The 20,977-nt window shown below is 35.9% G+C and overlaps 1 protein-coding gene across 1 annotated transcript in view; it reads left to right on the top strand.

Moving 5' to 3' along the window:
• The window catches only part of EFL1 (elongation factor like GTPase 1), a 68,019-nt gene that overhangs the window by 18,724 nt on the left and 28,318 nt on the right, over window positions 1-20,977 (top strand). The window contains exons 14-15 of the mRNA XM_008925403.3: window positions 253-431; window positions 1,097-1,232. Of these exons, the coding sequence (XP_008923651.2) occupies window positions 253-431; window positions 1,097-1,232 (315 nt within the window). The remainder of the gene's footprint in view (window positions 1-252; window positions 432-1,096; window positions 1,233-20,977) is intronic.

Genomic DNA, 20,977 nt, shown 5'->3' with positions numbered 1-20,977 from the left:
CCAGGGAAGTGGTTGAGACACCATCCATGGGGATATTTAAAAGATGTGGCACTTTAGGGGCATGGTTTAGTGGTGGACTGGGCAGAGCTGGGTTAAGGGTTGGATTTCATGATCTTAAAGGTCTGTTTTAACCTAAACGATTCTATGATTTGCCAGATGTGATAATATAATATGTAGCTGATTTTTTTTCTCTTCAGATGATGAAGCAGAAACTCTTTTTATATTTAATATATTTTTTCTAACTTTGGTTAGGTGAAGAGCAACAGCTCACTGGTCAAGGAGACAGCATGACCTCGAAGGCAGTGAAAGAGGAAACAGAAAACAAGGAATCTTTCATTGCATTTGCCAGAGTGTTCAGTGGTGTGGCAAAAAGAGGGCAAAAAATCTTTGTTTTAGGACCAAAATATGATCCTGCTGAGTCCTTGCATAAGGTAAGAGGTGGCAGTGAACTGTTACAATAGCTTGGGATTCTTCTGAAGCATTGATGACTGAACTTCTTACATGTTGCTCACTCAAAAAATAAAAAAAAAAGTTCAAGTAAAAAGTTCCAAAAAGTATGGTAGTAATTGTGCTAATAGCTGATTGTGAGTGTAAGCTCATTATAAACCTTAACATTTCCAAAATACTTTTAAATAGTGTTGTATTAGCTTACCATAAATCCAGTATGTATATATTTTGATTTAAAAAAAAAAAAAGAAGTGAAGGATAAAGCAATGCTTTTAGGGAACAGAAGATGCATAATAGTATTGAAAAATTAGTGTTAAATGTTTTGAGATTGTGATCCAAGAAGTTCATTGCTTTTGAATTTAATTCAAAACATTTGTTTTATCAGAGATAATGAAAACTGGGATGGGGTAATACACACCTAAAATTCTGCAAAGAAAGCATTATTTTTTAATCTTCTTTGTGACATTTTCTCATTTACCACGAACTGGATTTTTGGAGGTATATGTTGATTTTTAATATTTAACTTTTGAAATGAAAATTCTTTAGAATGTGCTTTTTTAGCTTTGGAATGCAAGGAGATTTTGTGGAAGAAGCTTTTGTAAGTAGTAAGTGACAAATATCTGATCTCTGGTTGTTCTACTCTGTGTAGCTGTCAGCCCAGTGTTCTCCTACCAGTGATCTGCCAGTAGTACCTCATATGACTTGCTGTACACTGGAGAATCTCTACTTACTTATGGGAAGAGAACTTGAAGACCTTGAAGAAGTACCAGCAGGAAATGTTCTGGGTAAGATGTGACTTGTATTTAATTTCCTAGAGCTTGAAGCCTTGTATCAGCCAATATACACTGCAATTGGTTAGATGTGATTAATAAATAAGAAAACCTGTATATTATGAATATTTTTAGGGATGTCGTGCATGCAAAAAAAGGAAGGCACTTTAATTAAATGGGGATTTCTGTGAACTTTGAATAGGAGAAAATTAGGGATTACATTAGTGTGTCATCTTCAGATTGGATTGTTGCCAGGTAAGCATTGCTGCCAGGGATTGCCAAAGGCAGTAGTAATTTCTCATATTTTCTAAATCTCAAGGATTATTTCTGGTTTCCTAGTAGTGGAAATTCTGTAATATGACTTCTCAAATGATGTGGCTGATTGTAAGTTTTCTTTATGGGCCTGCTTGAACTATGATGCTAAAAATTTCTTCCTTAACGACTGTGGCAAATTTTTCACTTTCTCCATGAACAAGGTTCTAGTGATGTCATCATAATCATTGAGTTATGCTCTTTTGTGCCAGATTCTGAGCTGCTTTGCTGTAGAGTATGAATAGCATTCTTTGCTGGTTTTGTCCTTCATTTATCTTTTTTAATATCAAAACTACTCTTTAGAATTTAGAAAGTGTAAACTTTAAAAATTTGGTTCTTTTTTTTTTTCATTGTGTGAATGAGAATTTTTTAACTACAGCAAAATATATGATTATTTTCATGTCTGTTGTATGATTTTTAGAAATTTATGGCAAACATATAGTAAATGAAAAATAGGTCTACTCTGTCAGGATTGTATTCTGTTAATTTAGGCAGGTAACCATACTGGTCACTTGTATCATGGGCCCAGCATTCAGAACATAAGCAGCTGGTGAATTAGTTTTATTTGGAAGCTTGGTATTTTAAAATTTTGAATTACACCTTACTGTTGTCTGATTGTAGTTGACCATTTGCAGTATCAAAATGTATTAAGTATATGGTCTCTTTACTTCAAGAAATTATTAAGAAAAGAATCCCACCCCAAAACACTCTGCAGTACAAGTGAAAGGACATGGTTTTCATGTTTATGAAACAATAAATACTCCTGGACCCGCCTCCTGCAGAGAAAAATATACTGTGAGAATTTTATTATCTCTTTAGTGTGAAGAGTTGCATCAAATTTTAGAAACTGTTTTGTACCCACCTGATTCCGCCAAAAAGTTGTGAGTAGTCTTTAGTGCTGAAGATTGCTCTTCAGTGGGATCTAACTTTTCCATAAAAATAATTACTTGAGTGATAGGAGTCATATTTAGAAGAATTCATTAGAATTTTAAGATCAGAATTCAGTCCGAGCTCTTAGCCAGACTGTGTTTGGTATTTCATATTTTTTCATCAGATCACTGTAAAGTGATCACACAAAACAGGTCTTCATTTTTACCTGAAACATGCAAGTTCAAGTATATATGTTGGATTTTTTTAAGTCTGATTGCTAAAGATTTTTTTTAAAACTAAAAATCCTAAATACCTTTCCTTTGTTTCTCTCATTTCCCTGTAAAGCTGCATTGTTAATTTACATAAATTCAGTAAACACCTTTACTGATTTGATGATGATTTATCACACTGAGGAGAAAATGCAAGACATTTATACGAAAGGAATATGTAACAATGGTGATGCAAGACTTTTATTAGTCCAGTTAGTAACAATGATTTCTGTTTCAAAGGCCATTTATCTTCCAGCTTTAAAGCATACAGCAGTGATTTCTCTCCAACCATATAAGGAAATTGCTTGTGGATTATCTAGAAAATTAAGGAAACTTTGCTGAAAGCTCTGTGGTTTTACTCTGTATAATTAAATTATTGCCATAAGGAATACACAGTTAGTCATGACTGCCTATTTCTGCTTTAAGACTTGTGGTATAAGGTTTCTTTCAGGTTTTTTTTCTTCAGGGTTTGTTTTTTTTTTTTTTGCTATTATTTTTAGGTTATTTCTTACAAGGAGGAATCTGCTTGGTCCTAGTGAGCAGCCTCTTTATCCTTTATACTGGCTTATGCAAAGGTTTAATGATCAAACACATGGCTTGATACAGAGGTTGTTTTACTGAAGATGGAAAGATTTCATTCCTTGTTCCTTCTGTTCAATTAATATTTCCTTAAAACACTATTGTCCTTTTAATTGATAAAAATATGAGATTGCAAAATATTTTAAGAGGTAAAGGTAATGAAACAAATTGTGTTTGAACTGCAAAGCTGTGACAGGAACAGAATTCAAAAATACCCAGCTGAAAAGTGTTGCTGTGTTCCTGTCTAACATGTAGCCATTTTGGAAAGCTTTGGGAAGTTATTTTCTGGTATTATTCTGAGTTCCTGGAAGTGAGGAGAGACAAATTGCTTTGCATTAGTTAATTTGTATTGCAAGTTTGCAGCACAATTGTTTCATCAAAAGTATTTCTCAAGAAGCTTTAAACAGTGTGTCATTTTCAAGTAGTATGGCAAATACAAAATAGTGCCTCCTTCCACAAAGCTGTTTGTACTTCAGAATTTTTCTTTACAATCTTGTGACTACTGTGTATTTTTTGTAAGCCTTGAGTAGGTGGTGAAATATGATTTAAAGCAAATGGAAAAGTTCTTGGGGACCAAAGATAATTAAGTCTTTGTAATAAAACTTCTTTTAAAAGTTATTTGTCAGAATATTCTTTGAAAGGAGTAAAATTCTTGTGTCAGACAAAAACCACTTGGTTTGTAGAATTTGTAATTTAGAAGGACTATTGATTTTTCTGAGAACTAAGAAGGACTATGTGAACGAAGTACTGTCTGAGGAGAAAGTACTCTCTCATTTTTCACCTTTTTTTTACCCTACACTTCTGTTTGAGGTCCTGTGCCAGCAGACAGGATATTATACTTATTAACTGGCACTGTTATGGTTGTTTTGTAGGCTTTTGAGTGAGCAGAGACCTTGCAAGAGGCGAATCTAGTTAGTGAAGCAGCAGATACCATTGTATGGGATTAGGTATGTGCCCTCAGATTCCAAATGCCACTTGTATTGAGTTGAAACTGCTGAATGAAAACATGATAATCACTGGAATGGGCCATGGATGTGTCTTGAGGTTTAATTTGGAAAAATGTTGAAGTACTGATCCAAAATAAATCATGTGTCTCGATACACTATTTCAGGACCACCTTATGTTTCCTCTGTTGTGTCACAGGCCTTTCCAAGGTGTGCAGCTGCTGAATTTGAACCTCCCTGTGGCCATGAGCTCTGAGAGCTCTGGGAGCGAGGGCCTGGTCTTGCAAATGGTCCTCCTGCTTGTCCTGGTTGCAGTGCTGGCTGCCTTTGTGTCACTGTCCTAAGCACCCTGTCAGCTTCTGTACTGCCTTCACTTGGGCTGAGGCCTTATTGCCTTAGCAGAAACAGCAAATTCTAACTGGGTATACCAAAATCATGCTTACATTCCAAATATAGAAGTGCTCTGTACTTGCAGACATTTAATGTGACAGGTAGGTATACCATCTAAATCCCTATCTCAAAATCAATTGATCTTTGGTACCAAGACATCTGGGACATAGTTTGTCCTCCCCTTTTGAAAACTACCTGAATACTCATTGGAGAGAAGGTCCTTTATCCTAGACCTTGGATACAAATCTGTGTGCTGTTTTGACAGTGTTGTCCTTCTGTGGCTATAAGGAGAGAAAAGGTACTTAAATATTAAATCCCAAAAACTGCTTGACTGATATATTGTTGCGTGTTCTTTGTGACACTGTAATTAACAGACCTGTGTTTGCATAATCAAGTCTATGCAAATAGAAAGCTACTGAAACTGCCCCACTCTCATTAAAGGCTTGTCCTTCTTTCCTATGGCAAAAATATAGTAGAGAAAGGAGCTTTGTATAGACAATCATCTGGCTATCCAGACATGTTTAGCTTCTTTAGTTTGTTGAGTATTAGAGAAGCTTCAGTTCTTGCTGGGACACTCCCCTTGTGTTACAGGGAATGTCTGTGGCACTGGAGCTGCCGTGCAAGCATCTTCTCCAGAGGTGTATTTGACAGGTGAACCCTGGCTGTAGCATAAAATCCATTGGTCTCCAGTTTAATTACCATAGCTCCTCTTACTAATGCTTAGTTTCTCTTATAAAGGAAAACCAATAAATGGTCCAGTCACAACATGTTAATTTATTTAATTTGGATGCCTTGTGTAAGTTCTTCTGTTTGCCAAGCAGTGTTAAGCATTATCTAACAAGCAGTGGAGACTAATAATGCAGCTACACAAATAGAAAAATTAACACTAACATTTATATTTAATATTTAATATTTTTTTTGTTAATGAAAGTTGTGGGAAAGCAGCATTTATGATGTCTTTCCATAAATGAAAAAATGTTACTTCTTTAACTGAAGGGAAAACAATAACTTCAATTGAAACAGTTTTGAAAGTTCCACCAAGGAGATTATTACATTCAAGTTTTAAATTATTTCCATTATGTTTCTATGTTCAGATTTTTTAGTTTAAATTAAGACTATCTCTCACACAGAGACAGTTTTGAAGTGATAGTAGGTCTGTGTTATGGGGAATTCAAGAGAAAGTGGGAATGGTTGATTTGCTTATTCCCATGCAAGAATCTCTCTCCTTTCATATATATATAAATACATTTGTTCATTTACTTGAACCAGTCAAAGAAAAAATACAAGTACAGGAAAAGCATCACTTTGTAACAATTGTGAAATTTTTGTGGTTAAAGACTATAAAAAGATCTAAGTGGGTGATCCCCAAAGTAACAAAGGAAAAATCATAAGACAATATGTGAGGAAAATATAATCTGGGCTCATAAGTAAAGATTGAACAAGTGCATGCTCTCCAGATGCACAGAATATCTTCCTTTCTTTTCTCTGTCCCTTTTTGTTATTTTATTTGGTGCTGTCCTATAATCGAAGGCAAAATGCCTTTTTTGTTCAGTGCAGTAAAGGGGGGTTTGAGTAATGAAAACAGTTGTTAAAGGTAGTGTAAAAACGTATTTTAAAAAGGGGAAGAAAAGGTAGTAGGTTTTTTGGTGATAATATGCACAGATGGAAGGCTTAGGATTCCCATATTGGGTACTGTTTCTTATTTCTAAGCAATTTAAGCAAATACTGATGTAAAAACCAAGGTGTGTGTTTTCGAAAGTACTGGTTTAGGTACTTGTATAAGTACAAGCGTGTTTAGGTACTTGTATAAGTGAATAGTGTTGTGGGATGTTTTTTAAGTTGCTTGAGTCATGTTTTTCCTTTAAAGAAACTGAAGGATCATTCAGTGGTACATTTTTGTTAATTGGAATAAAATTTATCTCAAGGCATGTTGTGCACACACTCATGCATGTGCACACCCCATGAGTTCAGAATGACATGCATCTTAAAATTATTGCTTTGTATACTGCTTTTTATTCACAAGTACCATAGCAATAGACTTATGTTTGCTAGTGTACAAACCTAGATTTTTCTTACGGCTTCCTATTTGACTTTTTAAGTGCTTTTTTGTGTTTGGTGGAATACTGTTAAAAGCAAAGCTTTTTCCTTACCACTAGATTTGTAGTGCTTTCATGTAATGCTCATAGGAGGCTAGATGATTTCCTAAATGTTTTCAAATGCAGTGAGTATCAAGTGTTCTACAAAATTAGGAGCATTTGGGTTTTTTTAACTTACCAAATTACACTGTTAAAAGCAGGAATCCAGAAGTCACTCCTGTTGCCAACTCACTGTCTGACTTCCTACATGACAGACTGCTGTGTACCTTGGTTTTTCCATTTCTAAAGTGCTTGTTTTCAGGTGTTCTTTCAGTTATTTATAACAACTTGTTATAAACAAGTACATATGCAACCCTATATGCAACTTATAGGTTCTTGACATGGGAGCAATACGACACAGGAAATGTGGGTGATTATGGATTCGTACTTCTGGATTTTTTGGTGCCTCTCTGAAGATAGATTGCCACAGAGCTGCATGAAGAGCTGGTGTGAAGGAGTATAGCTAACCTCATTACAAGGTGTCTGACAAGCATTTTATTCCTTCAGGACTTCATCGAGCAATTTAGGAGCTTTTAATAAGCAGCCTCTGTTAAGAACAAAGAGCAGCTGTGAGCAGCGATGCCATTTTAAAGGCCCAGAATGGCTTTCTAGGCCTGGTGCCAACCAGCGAGCATTACCACCTTCTGTGAGAGCACCAGGGGCAGGCCTGCTGCTCACCAGCCTTGTATTCCTGTGCAAACATTTGGTGGGCTAATTTCACTCTCTGAATCACTAATGTGATTATTTAAAAAAAAAAAAAAAAGATAAAATAAATAAAATAGCCAGCTTGAAGTGATTCCAGCTGCACGGCCTGTCTCCTCCCGTGCTATGGCGGGTGAACGCAGGAGGGCAGTCTTCCCCCAGGATGTTACTGGAATGGGCTGAAAATAGTGAATGAAACAAAGAAAACTCAGACCTTTGTCTTCACTTTTGGAATACTTACAGTTTTTATCTCCAACTGCCATCTTATAACGCCAGTAAAATAGCCATGCCTTTTTAGCTGGTTTTTAGTAATCCAGCACTGTTGAGGAAGAGGTATATAATTGAATGGATTTTATTGTTGAATGACATTTTCTCTCTGTGGGCTGTTGCATTTACCTGACATCATTGTATCTATATTAATTTCCTGCCCAATTAATGTTTTATAGTTAGATTGTTGAAAAAATTAAATATGTTCAAGTCGTTTCTTTAAGCAAAAGACATAATAGTTAATCTGTTGTTTGGCCTCTTTCAGTGCTGGAAGCTGAAACCATTTTCTTTAACTCTGTATTTCCCATAGTGGATTTAGTCCCTTTGCAGTTCCTGCTCTTTGCTGTGTGTGCTTCTAACGAGCAGGCTGAGTAATTTGTGTTGCTTAGTGGGCAACATAATGTAACATGGTGCACAACTAATGAAATAGTATCAACTGAAATTAGAAGCATGTTTTGATGATCATCTCATGTGTTTCTTTGCCCTGTTTGCCTTACCATTACATGTGGTTTATTTCAGGGGATTTGACTTGACAAACTTTATTGCAAAAGAAATAAGTGATTCACGACCTTGTTTTCAAATCATTATTGACATATCACTGGAGAGAAAAAAATATGTCCTCTTAGGTCAGAGTTACAGCACTGATGTGTCTTTATTAACTCAGCTAATTTTTTGGGGGGAAGGATACTTCGAATGTTTAATAGTTTCCTTATAAAACCTTTTTTGTTTGGAGTTTTTTTGTTGTTTTTTTAATTGGAGAATTTAAATTGCATTTTGAGTAGCTTGGTTTTTTTTCTGTTTTTCTGACTGTAGCTTATTAAGACTATAAAAGGAAATCAGAAGTGTAGTAATTCTTTCTGGAGAAAACCACTTCTAAATTCTGTAGTGCTTCTGGAATGTTCTCTGCTCTAATTTTCAGGAGTTGATTACAAAGTCTTAAAAATGTGTTTAGTTTTGCCACTGGAATACAAGGGTTTTTTAAATTATATTTGAAAAATTGAACTATATAAGACTGTTAAAGCCCAAGTCTTAATACATTCATTTACCTATAAATGTAAGTTTGCTCTTGACCCCTGTTGGATTATAATGTCAAAAAACTCAAATGATTAAGTTTTTGAGGAAAGGAGAGAATGCAATGAAACATTCTGTGTCAGTTTTAAAGTAACTTTTAGTTATTATAATCTGTAAAAACTGAGCTTTCGTGTAAATGGAAATTAGATTTCTAAATAATCTTGCAAATGTGAGGCAAGCACTCCTGATTCCATGGGGTTTGTGTGCAGACAGCTACTTGCTGATGCCTGAGGTTTTCCAAATAGTACCAGAAGGAAAACTGCCCAGACTTGTTGGTGTTCGTTGCTGCTACTTATGTGCCTGTGGGCAGCGGTGGGACTAACAAGAATCAAGACAATTTCATACCATTACTGCTTGAAGGAACTCACAGCACAGCAGCAGGCACATGCTCTGCAGCTACTTAATATAAACCACCTAGAAATAGACTGGGAAGAGGGTCTGAGGTGCAGGCAGTCATCTCTGTTTATTATCCCAGTGTTTACTTTAGAGAGAAGTGGTTCTTGGCCTTCAGACTTCAAATTTATTTGATGCCTTATTATTACACTACCACTCATTGATCAGAATTCAGGGCCAGTGTTTGAGGAGACCTTTTCTTGTGGCAGAGTGGAGAATTGACTTCTGTAGTCATTGCCCCTGGGCAGGTGTTACTCAGCCTTTCAGCAGCTAACTAACTGTTTGTGGGTTTAGTTTGGAGATACTACCTGGCTTATCTCCAGAATCTCCTAATCTTTTATGAGAGTGGTTGGTTGGGTATAATTTTGCAAGTCTCTTTAAAATGGAAAGATGGGGATTTTCTCCAGTATTTCACACTTACTGTCTTTAGCAAGCATCAATATATTATTTTTAGTCTCTCCCTCTATGAAAGTGACTATGTGCATATATAAATAAATGGAGAACAGTTATACAGAAATAATAATATTTATTACTTGGCTAATGAATCTCTTATTTTTTTCAATACTGTAAGAGTTAAAGTAGTAATATCATTGATGTAAAATGGTAAGAGAATCTTAAGGTGAAGTTTTGAGATGATTGGCTGAGCTCACATCTGTAATGTTGCATTTGGGATTTTGTACAGCATACTGAGATACATCTCTGATGATTTGAGGAAATTACCTCATGTTTTCATTTGAAGAACCTGAATGCTATACCCTTCTTTAGTCTGCTTATAAAAATTACTTTGGTGTGTTGTATTTTTTTAAGACCAGTACCCTCTTTAAAACTAGAATGTGAGCATTGTTTAGTAGGTGTCTGTAGTATAGCCATGTGCCTGCTCCTTTCTCATGATGTGGGTCTAAGGGAAACCTCTAACTTGTCTTGTTTGGTGGAAAATCTGTAAACAGACTTAGATATCCATTACTAAATGAGGATCTATAATAAATTAACCAAAGTGACTTCAGTTTTGTACTCAGTTGTTAGAATTCCATTTCTAAGAAAAACCTGCTGTTAGTGCAGCTATGAAATGCTGTATGGAAAGTGGGAAACATCAATCCAGGGATGAACTTGATACACCAGGGCACTGGAGTAAATGTCTGAGATTCAGCAAACAGGCTTCACTTGAGGAATTAGCGTTTCAGGTTCAGTTTTCAACAGAGGTATAGATTATTTGATTTAACAAGGATCTGTACTTAGACTATATAATTGAACCTTTTATCACTCTGTACAAAATGGCATTAGGCTTATTTTCTTGCTTCTGAATTGAGCATGCTAGAGAATTCCCTTTGCAGAAGTATTTGTTGTAAAACTCAAACTATCAGAAACCTGTTTTAAAGGAACATTTCCTTTGTTTAATGTGACCTTGGGTTTTCTAAAATTCAAACTGAGAACATGCAGTGTCATTTCAGAAATGGGTGCAAAATAATTGCTTTAAGCACAAATGACTTCGTAAATATATGCCTTACTACATGTAAATTCACGTATAACAGTTCAGACATAAAAAAGACATCATAAATCAAATCTGTTTAGGAATATGTGCAATTACCAAAGCAGAAGGAAATTCTATTCTAAAAGGATTTGGGGTTTTGCAGTGTTATTTATGGACAATACATCTCTCTTGCTACTGTGATGGTGTACATGAATCAGCTAGTGACATCTATGAAAAGATGTTTGTACTTTTAATCAGCTGGCTATTCCTTTAGCTGCTTTTGTCAGATAAAGTTCAATTTCTATCAGATGAATTAAGTTGCAGCTCCATTGCAAAGGTTGTCAATTCACATACTAAAAGGTAGTTGTGAAATGTTGATATTTTTTAGAGAATCAAGTCACTATATACTTTGGGGCAGATAACTAAATAAAACTGTAACTTGAATACTACCTCATGGGCTAGACTTTTACTCAAGTATGGAATTGCAAAGACACTAAAGGGTGTAAAAAACTACATTAGGTCATGAAATTATCCATTTGGATAATCATTGCTTTGTGTATCACAGAGATATATTTTACTTGTGTGTGCAGCTCCGTTCCTAACGTAGCTTCTCTTGCCAGGCCTCGTATAGAGTGCTGCTTCTTTATCCTTCTGCAGTCTCAAACAGGACGATGTCCTTTTCCCAACACAGCCTTAAATAACACAAATAATTGTATTCATGGTACAAAATATTTTCAGTTCTGATGTTTATCAGCGCTGAAATACACCATGTGTAACTTGGGGTGGGAGAAGAAACTTGGATCTAGAAATGAGTTTAGTTGTCTCAAAATGTCATCCTCTCCATGCCCTGACAGAGGCAATGAATGAGTGAGGGACAAACATGGTTTTTCTAGGCAGTGTAGGCTTTGTTAGTTAAATCTAATTTGTCACTACTTTTGCATAGTTCTTGGCTTCTGAGTATTTTCTTTTAAATCTTTCCTTTTTCAGCTCTAGTACACCAGGAAGTTGTTCTCTGTATATGTGGTTTTTAGCAGTAAAAATTTTATAATTCTCTTTATTTTATAATCTTCTCTGTTTCTGTATAATCTCTTTTCCATAGTTCTGCAAAATTGAAGCCCCTTTACATGGCTTTGATTGAATAAGGCTTTTTTCCCCCATCTTTATACTTTAAGCAAATATCCTATGAACAAAACAGTTCTAAAGAACAAATTTAGTGCTTTTCTTGTTTTTCACTGAGTTTCAGTTTCTCATGACATATGCACAACTCTCTGATAAGGGTTATATTTTAAGTTCAATATCAAATTATCTCAATATTCAGAGCATCTGAATTATGATGATGATTCCTTGATAAATTAGGGTAGTCAGAGAATTGTCATGTAATCTTCCATATGTTTCTTTACAAGAACTGGCTATAGGAACCAGTTTTATCCTTTAAACTGTTTTCTTATTCCCATTTTATATGAAGCCAGAGGGCACTGTTTTTCATGCAATACAAAAATGTGTAGCTATTTTCAACTTTGGGTGAAGGTCTCACATGGATTCACAGCACTGTCAGTGCAGTGAAAACTTTATGGTTTTTAATGTGCATTTCTTCATGCAGAAAATCTACAAATGTTTTGACTCTAAATTAAATTAATCTCACGGAGTAGTCTGAAAGCCAAAAATCTGCAATCAGCATGGTTCCTAGTTATTAGCTCAGCTTGGAAATTTGCAGGTTTCAGAGGCAGCGTAGTGTTAAGTAAAGCCACTGCCATGAAAACATCTTGTTTAGCTTCTTTTTTTTCTTTGACACTTTGTCCTGAGAAAAGCTACTGTTTTATATGAAAAAGAGCTCCTCTTGGAATGTTTCTTTAACTTTCATGGCTACACTAATTGCCTTCTGCTCAGAGTAATAGCCAGACTGTAGAAATTAGGCTGGACCTCCCTCAGCTGTCTTTGGAGTGTTAACAGGGCTCTGAAATCGACCCTTTGTCCCCTAAGCTCCCCAACCCAAATCTTAGTGTTAACCTCTTGTTTTCTCTTTGTATTCCACCTTCCTCTCTGTCTTTCCATCAGGTATTCTACCTCTGCTTTTTATTTTGATCACATTAGTTATCTCATGTCAATAGACTATACCAGAATATTTTAGTTAACTAGAAACCAAACGCAAAAGCTCTTCTTGTAACTATCGCTGTTTATGCAATATAAACCACCAGTCTGTGAGGACAATTTATTTCAATGTGTTCTAAATTCCTGCTGGAGCACTTCCTAATCTTAGCCAGGCCTCCAGTAAGGGGGAGAGGAGCAGGATACATGTTTTCACACCTGCATGTGAAGAAGCGTTTGTCTTTTTGTACAGTAGACCTAGTGCCTGTAATGTACAGATCCTTGCAGTAAATACCGGTGTGGCTGTGAAATGCCTCTACCTCTACATTTGAACCAGCCACAAAAGCCTTTATTTATTACTTTGGATGTTTCTGCTGTGCTTCCCTTGTGTGTTGTTATCAAAATTTCTTCAAGGAGTTCTGAAAAAGCAGCGAGGGGGTTGCAGTGAGGGCATGGGAGTCTGAGTGAGGAAGACCAGTTTGGAATCAATTCCCCCTGAAGGAATACAACGAACAGAGTCACAGAGAATCACAATCCTCTGTAACAAACAGGGAGGTTACAAAGTCAAGAGACTGTTAATAAAGGCTATGTTTTAGTGACTTATTTTCTAAATATTTTCCCGAAATTTTGATGTTGTTTCATGTTTCACATTAAATTGCCAAAGTGTTGTGAGGGTTGTTTGGCCTGTATCAGGCTGTGAGTCATGAAGCTGGCTTTGTCTGGGTTGTGAACTGTAGGGGGGAGTTAAGGCAGAGCTATATTTAGGAGTATCAACTGATGTCAAACTGTGGAGCACTGCTAAACAACAGTGTTAAAGGGGCAGCACTGCATAGTTTAGGCTCAAAGTTTAGATTGTTTGTAGTGGTTTTCCATTTAGTAAATAAGTGGAAAAGTTGATATTTACTGGAAGTATTCTGTAGAGTTTGCAAGCCAAGCAGTGTGTGTCTCAACTCCGTTTCTACTTATCTGGTAATAAAACTATTGTAATTTAACTGTCAAAACAGTATGATTGGAAAATAGCAAGTCTAGATAAAACTTCTAGTTTCACGTCATGTTTAAGAATACAAATTGTTAAGAATGTTATTTATAAAGAAGTGTTTAATTCCAGTCATAGGTGTCTAAGGGGAATGTTTGAGGGGCTGTTGCCATTGAGTTTTTGTCTTAAGTTGTAGAACAGCTGCTGACTTTACCTGATTGTATTTTGAAATTTTGGCTTTAATGCTCAGAACTAAATTCAGATACCTTTTTGCATCTAATGAAGACTAAAAGAAGTATGGTTATTTTCTAACATTATTTCTTCCTACTATCTAATTCTCTCCAGCAAGGTCTGTTATGTATATGGGCAAAATTCAAGACAGTGATTTTTAAAAATGAAAAGCTCCATTTTCCAAAGTTGCTCCTCATGACTGCCATGGACTGTATCTAGTGGTTTTTTGTGGGGTTTTGCATTTGGTAACCTTCCTTGATGCATGCATATTTTGGTAGATAATTCACCAAATTTGGTAGTGAGAATTTTATATTGCCATCTTTGCTTCTGGTCCTGTCTGTGTGAAAGCAGTGAGATTGCAGTAGGGGAACTGCAGTGAGTTTAAGGACCCCAGGTGAGGTGTGAGTCAAAGCTTTTCCTTATAGAATGGAGGTAATTTCAGTCATCCCAATGAATTTGAAGTGGGCAGGTTTTTCTCAGGCCCTGGGTGTTGGTTTAGGCACATTGTTGCTGTTTTGAATGTAGGCAGACCTGCACCAAGACAATGTACTGGTGGGGAACAGAAAAACCACGCTCAGTATGTATAAATTACATAATTGTTTAAGTTAATATATGGGGCATAAGTCAGTTTCTCTGTTACTGTCATTTTAAGCTTCATTGGCTAAAGTATCATCACTGCCAGCTTTGGTACAAGTCTGTTTCAGTGACTAATTGCATTTCTGAAACATAATATTGAGCAACAAATACTCATCTAAAGACTTGATGTTCTCCAAGTGTCATATGTTAAGATTTGTACAAGTCATGCTTTATGCAATATTGAAATATTGGGTCAACCTGTGTGAGGTGCATGACTGTGAATGCATTAATAAATGAAAATGCAACCTGCTGGTGGTTCTTGTTCCATCAGTTACTGCACTCACATCAGCAAAGGCATTCACACCCATTCCCCCCTCTTTATTCTGTTGGAGCTGGCAAGGGCAAGGAAGTTGAAAGCACAGGTGATGAGTTGTGAGGAAAGCCCCCACAGTTCATTGATGCAAAGGTGTGTGTTGAGAAGCTTTCAAAAAGGGATATATAACGTTTGGAATCCTGATGGTTACATTTTTCGGAGCTTTTCCACGAGAGACTAATTGTTTTGTGATGTTCAAAAAGAAAGTTCTCTGAGCAGCGTTACTAACAAAGCCTGGATTCCTGTGGACTGGTGTCCTTAAAATCCTCAGCTTCCCTCCAAAGCTACGCCTCTCCTGGAGTTGTGCGAGTCCCAGTGGTCGCCAGGGAGCTGCTTCCAGGGAGCTGCTTCCAAGCACGATATATAATGACCGTGTTTTGCCTGCCCTTTTTCTCAGTGAGCTCACCAATTTTGGTCTCCCTTCAGTGCTCAGCCGTTGATTTTACATAACTTGTGGAAACTTAATTACACCTGAACCCTCCCCTCTCTCTCGCTGGTAGAGTTAGTGGAAGTTGACAACATGTTTAAAAGTTGTTGAGGGGAGCCTGTGTGATTACAGGAGCTGCGTTTACTTTGGAAATGGGACTAAAAACATACTCCATTTTTAACAGATTCTTTTGTGTCCACAATCCCATCAGGAAGTATGACATACTGTGTTGAAAGCCTTGCCTCTCAACCAAAAAGAGTAATTTCAGTGCTCAGGCGTTTTTAGCAGAAATGCTTTTCATTTTCAGTAGAAAAGGTACTACCTGGAAAAAAGAATCTACCTGGAACTCTTCCAAGGAGTTTAAAGCTCATACCAGAAAGTGGCAAATGGCCACATTTCTTCTGTTCAGAAAAGCAGCTGACTTTTTTTGTGTGCGTGTTTTGAGGTTTTGCTTTGTCTTGAAGCAGCAGTGGAGCCACTGCTGTTGCTTGTGGGTGATACATGATACCTCTGTGGGCTTTTCTGCTTAGGCAGCACAACGTCAGCCAGCCTGGTCTGATTTGAGAGGGCACAGAGGTGGGGAATGGAGACAAATTAACTTGTTTCAGGACCTAGAGGTGTTAGCTGCACTCTCTACATGAGTGTGAGGGGGTGAAAAGGTCTCTTAACTAGTGTTATAAGATGCTCATTGTTAACCCTGTACTTCTGGTTGGTCATCATGCTATAGGGGCTTCACTAGGATTAATATGTTGATTTATGTGGTTTGGGACAACACGTCAGAAGCAGTGTCTCTTAATGCTTTGTTAGTTGAGGGAGTGAAAATTGGGTGAGAGGGAAAATTGCTTTGTATTAGATCACTTTTGCTCTGTTTGTTTAGTATCCTGAACTGTCTCACCCAGAGTCTGACAAATGCTAATGCTGGTGCTGGGAAGCCAGAAGAGGGGACGAGCTCTTCTTGAGGGCAACTGGCTGCTGGATCATCCCAGCTGTGTTTGAGATGGTGTTCTCAGACTGCCTTTGAGGTGGGGTCTCTTTTCCTTTTATGCTCTGATGCAAATGAGCACTCAGTGACTGGTGTTATTCGTGTCCAAAAGGGAATTAAACACTAAGCAGTTTTCCAAATGTGGAGATGTTAAAGCTCCAAGTTCCCTCCCTGATATCTTTTGCCAGTGTGAGGCTCATGGCAGTTTGTAGCAGATGAGAGCAGTGTTAGGGATGTTCTCAATGCATGTAGAGTCATTTGATGTAAATAAAATTAAATCTGATTATAATGTTACTTTTTTTGCAATGGGGCATTAAAAATCAAGATTAGTTCTATTTAATTTCTTCATTTTGAAATAGAGTAATATTTTAAAACCCCATTCAATTATGTGGCTTTCTGCACTAGTCTTAAGAATTCTCCTATCTTAGGAATGATCTGTATATTTTTTCCCTTTTTTTTTCTTGACCTAGAGCTAATGAAAGTTAATATGTTGCAATATTTTAGGAAGTCAGAGTAATATGGACTGCAAATTACAGTAATAACTCTCAGTGATACATTAACTGAAGTAATCAGAAATTAGGGGGGAAATGACAGTCTTTTTTGCCTTGGGGGAAAAGATTTCAGGTGATAAGGAGGATAAGTAGCAGTCCTAACTTTCAAATTTTTTTCATTTTAAATATACATGAATTTGGTATGCTTAGTTTACACAGAAGCAAAAATACTTAATGTGAAGCCGACTTGTAACATGTGTGATTTAAATATAGTTTTAATTTTGGGGAAAAATACGAATTTTTTTATTGCTGTAACAAAGGCCTGTTTTAGCCAGAATAACGAAGGGCTAGCAGAATGGTTTTCTCTAGAATTTTATTATTTTACATTTCTTAGATAGTTTTGTCAACAATTAATTTGTGTGTTTTGAAATAACTTTCTAGAATTCCATCTTTTCACTAAAAACTTGCTCCTATTCTAGCTAGATTTTTTTTTTATGTTTTTAGAGCATATCTCCATCTTTCAATCTGAGATAAATATTAATGGCCCATTCATAGGTTTTCATCTGGCAGCAACTTCTTCTTTTTTTTTTTTGAGTGCACTTTCTGTTTATTTGTGAATTAATTTTGCTGTTAAACTGGATGATAACTGTGTGATAAATAACTCATTATCAGTAACTTCCTAGGCTGCTGATATAACAAGTGTGTTTAAGACATCCCCTGTTCCCTCTCATGCCATCTGTTTGTACACCCATCATGTCAAATAGTCCTAATCAGAGGCATTGGAAAGGTGCTTTGTTTGCTTAGAATCCTTTAATTATTCCCCAAAATATTATTGCTTGTATAACTACAAGTGAGCTATTTAAAGCTATCTTTTAGCTTGGAGTCAAATTTTATATTCTTCTTTGTCCCTCTTGAAAATTATTGTATTTAAAATAAACATCAACTTGTGCATAATGCAGATTGAAACGGTCCATTATTCCTGGTGCTTTGGAACACTCCAGGCCGTATTTCCCAAGGCAACAAAGTCAGCAGGCATAAATCACTTAGAGGCAGATGTGTTGGGGGTGTGGGGAGGTTGCCTTTAAGGGAGAGCATTAGGCATTGGGTCAGGCCTTGGAAAATTGAATTTTAATTAGTTACTTGCATGTCTTACAAGTTAACAGGATAAATGGTCAGTGACTCAGGCATTTCCCACAGGATATTGTACACATTTGGTAATGAGTGTGCAGCTTCTCCTTTGATGTCTGAAATATCCTCTAACCATCAGTCTATATTTGCATTTACCTGATGTATATAATGATAAAGGTCTCATATTCTTTTTTTAAGTGATGAAAAAGAGGTGTATTGGAATTCTACAGTTAAATTCTAAAATCAGCAGAAGGATGGACAAAATTTAATGAGCTTTTAAACTAACTGCTGTTGTCTTTTGTAATTGACACTTCTAGTAGTAGATTCTAAATTCCCTGTACCTAGGATGTGTAATGCAGAACTTGTAGCAATATGTACATGTAGTTTTTTTCTAGGCAAACATGACAAAACCTCCAAGAGTTCTGCAGATTAAAATTAATTCTTTGCAGAATCAGTGCCTGAAGGCCTCATTAATTTTAACACCACTTATAATTGATTCTGGGAAGTAACAGATGTTACTTATGTTTTATAATCTTCAGTTTAAGAAAACAGTATATACATGAAGTCTGCCCATTTTCAGGAGACATTACTAAAACTGAGTAAAACCTAAAATGGCATTTTCTCTTCAGTTGGTTGTTAGACTGTGCTGTAACCAATCTGATATATGAAGAAATCATTTGATGTTATTGATTTTTTTAGCTGAGATTAGTTATTTTGCTCTGCTGTGAAAAGCATTTGGTCAAGAAATTAGAAGAATTCAGTTTTCTGTTGTGCTCAAAACCTTAATAAACTTCAGATCTTCGCTCATTTGCATCTTACCTCTAATACTCTCATAAAAAGATTGAAATATTGTATGGTGTATGGAGTTTTACGTCTTCCCAATGTCTACTTAGAAATAAATATTGAACTTTTCTACATTTTCAAATAGAAAGGCTTTGCTTCCATCTCCTTTCTTCTAATGTTAAACACTTTTCATGCTCAATCTGATAGAGCACAACTGATTCCATGCTTCCCTTCTCAGCCTCAGTCTGCTACCTCCCCCTCCTCTGCCTTCTGAACATCTCTGTACATTTCAATGTAGGCGAAAAAACATTGAGATAAAGTGAGAAGTGGTTGCTTTGATTAATACTTCTGATATATAATCTGTTAATGATCCTATTTTAATAGATTTCCAGAACTGAGAATGTGTGCACAGCTCGTGTTATTGATGGTGGTCCCACAAAAGTGTGGAATTACAATTGCTCTACTTTTTTCTAATGCAACTATTATAATATATTGGTAATATATCAGTGAACTAGAGAGATTGGTTTTAAATAAATTTTTTTATCCTTTTTATGTCCAAAATATAAGCAATATCAACTGTGTCTTTGCTAGAAAACTGCTGGAGATTTGTCTTTTGCTTCTGCTACCTTGAATGTGAAGAACTGTAGGTCTTTTAGTATATGTCTCTTTTGCAAACTTAGTTATGTATTAATAGCCTAACTATAAAGTATTCTACCAAACACTTCACTATTTTCTTGAGTTTTCTTGAAGGATGAGATTTATTATCAATTTATAATTATGTGCAGAACAGCTTTATGAAGGGTCAGTGGCCCTGTCTTTTTCTGTCTTTGACAAGTCCCGTGGCAACATCATAGCTGAAGTCTGGGAGAATTTCAGTATGGGAATTACAAACAAAAGAACTTTTTTTTGCTTTTTTTGTTAAATACTTTTCTTGTTTTACCAAGAGGAATCATAGTAGATGACCAGCATGTGTTTATCTGTGGAGCAATGGAGGGAGGCTTCTAGAGCTACATCTGTGAAACATTTCCCATCTTCAGAAAAAAATACATATATACTCTTCAGAGTGTAGTTAATGCTCTGTTGTCTAGAACGCTTTCCTTTTCTTTAGAGGATTGCTGGGCAATTTTTTTTCCTTTCATAGGATGCTCCATAAAGAGTAATCTGATCTGTTTTCCACTACAATACACAATTTTATTTATTTATAAAGCATATTTACTATTACTAAATTAAAAAAACAACACAGCAACAACAAATCAGTGTTTCAAAAGACTTGTAGATTATCAAAGTAAATATGTTGAAAGCTATTTATACCTAAATGCCATTTATTTGGGACAACAACTGTTCTGAACTGCCTCTGAAGTTCTGGTAGTAATTTGAAAAAAAAAATTAAGTAAATTCAGATGTGTTGCTGTCAGGTCAAATTAGAATAATTTATTCAAATTAATTATAAATTTAAAATTTGGTTTGTATTTCAGAAACACTTGAAGGGGTTTGTATGGTGCTAAATGGTTTCCACATGTGGTAATGGAAGCATTAATTTGATGTACAGGCTAACTGAAGTGAGTTCCAGTGCCTATGTGGTCACATTGTACAAAGATCTGTCCACATATTTGCTGTTGTTCAGTATTGCTGCTTTCAAGTGATGTCAAGTTAGGCTGGTGTGTGGAAAGGAGTTATATATAATGTGTGGGCTCAGGCAAAATATATTACATGTATACTGCTGAGGACAGCTACTGTTTAATAAAACCACAGAAGGTACTGTTTAGTGCCTTTACCAAGAATGCTTTACAGTTAAAAGATTAAAGGAACTTTAATCGGAGTAATGATTTTTTTCCCTTTTTTTTTTCTGTAGAGCTACAAGTGCATTGATTTCATGTGTAAAGAGACATGGGGGCATGTTACAGATCTGAGTATGAAATTTCTAAGTTTCTGTGCTAAAATGAAGCTTAAACATAAATATTTAAACATCAGGATCATTTTCTTTAGTCTTGAGCTCCAAAAATTAGTATGACATGACAAATGAAATAATTTTGTAGCATAAAAAGAACATCATTATTTCAAATACTTTCATCTTCTGTATTTATTTGTCTCATTAAGCAGCTTAAGGAAATCAATATTTCATCTTGACTACAACAATTTCTAAATCCAGAAGCCAGATTTGCAATGTTAACTGATTTTGGTTTCATTCTGTTTACTTTAAGGTAAATTTGTATTTTAGCAAGCAAATTTCTGACTCACCTTTGGTGTCAGCTTTTTCACACAGAAGAGTAAGTGCAGGTAGATCTCTAGCCATTCACTATAACATTTT

The sequence above is a fragment of the Manacus vitellinus genome, unplaced genomic scaffold (genome assembly GCF_001715985.3).
Source record: "Manacus vitellinus isolate BGI_N305 unplaced genomic scaffold, ASM171598v3 scaffold_16_pilon, whole genome shotgun sequence".
Lineage (NCBI taxonomy): Eukaryota > Metazoa > Chordata > Aves > Passeriformes > Pipridae > Manacus > Manacus vitellinus.
This window is presented reverse-complemented; position numbering and strand designations above follow the sequence as displayed.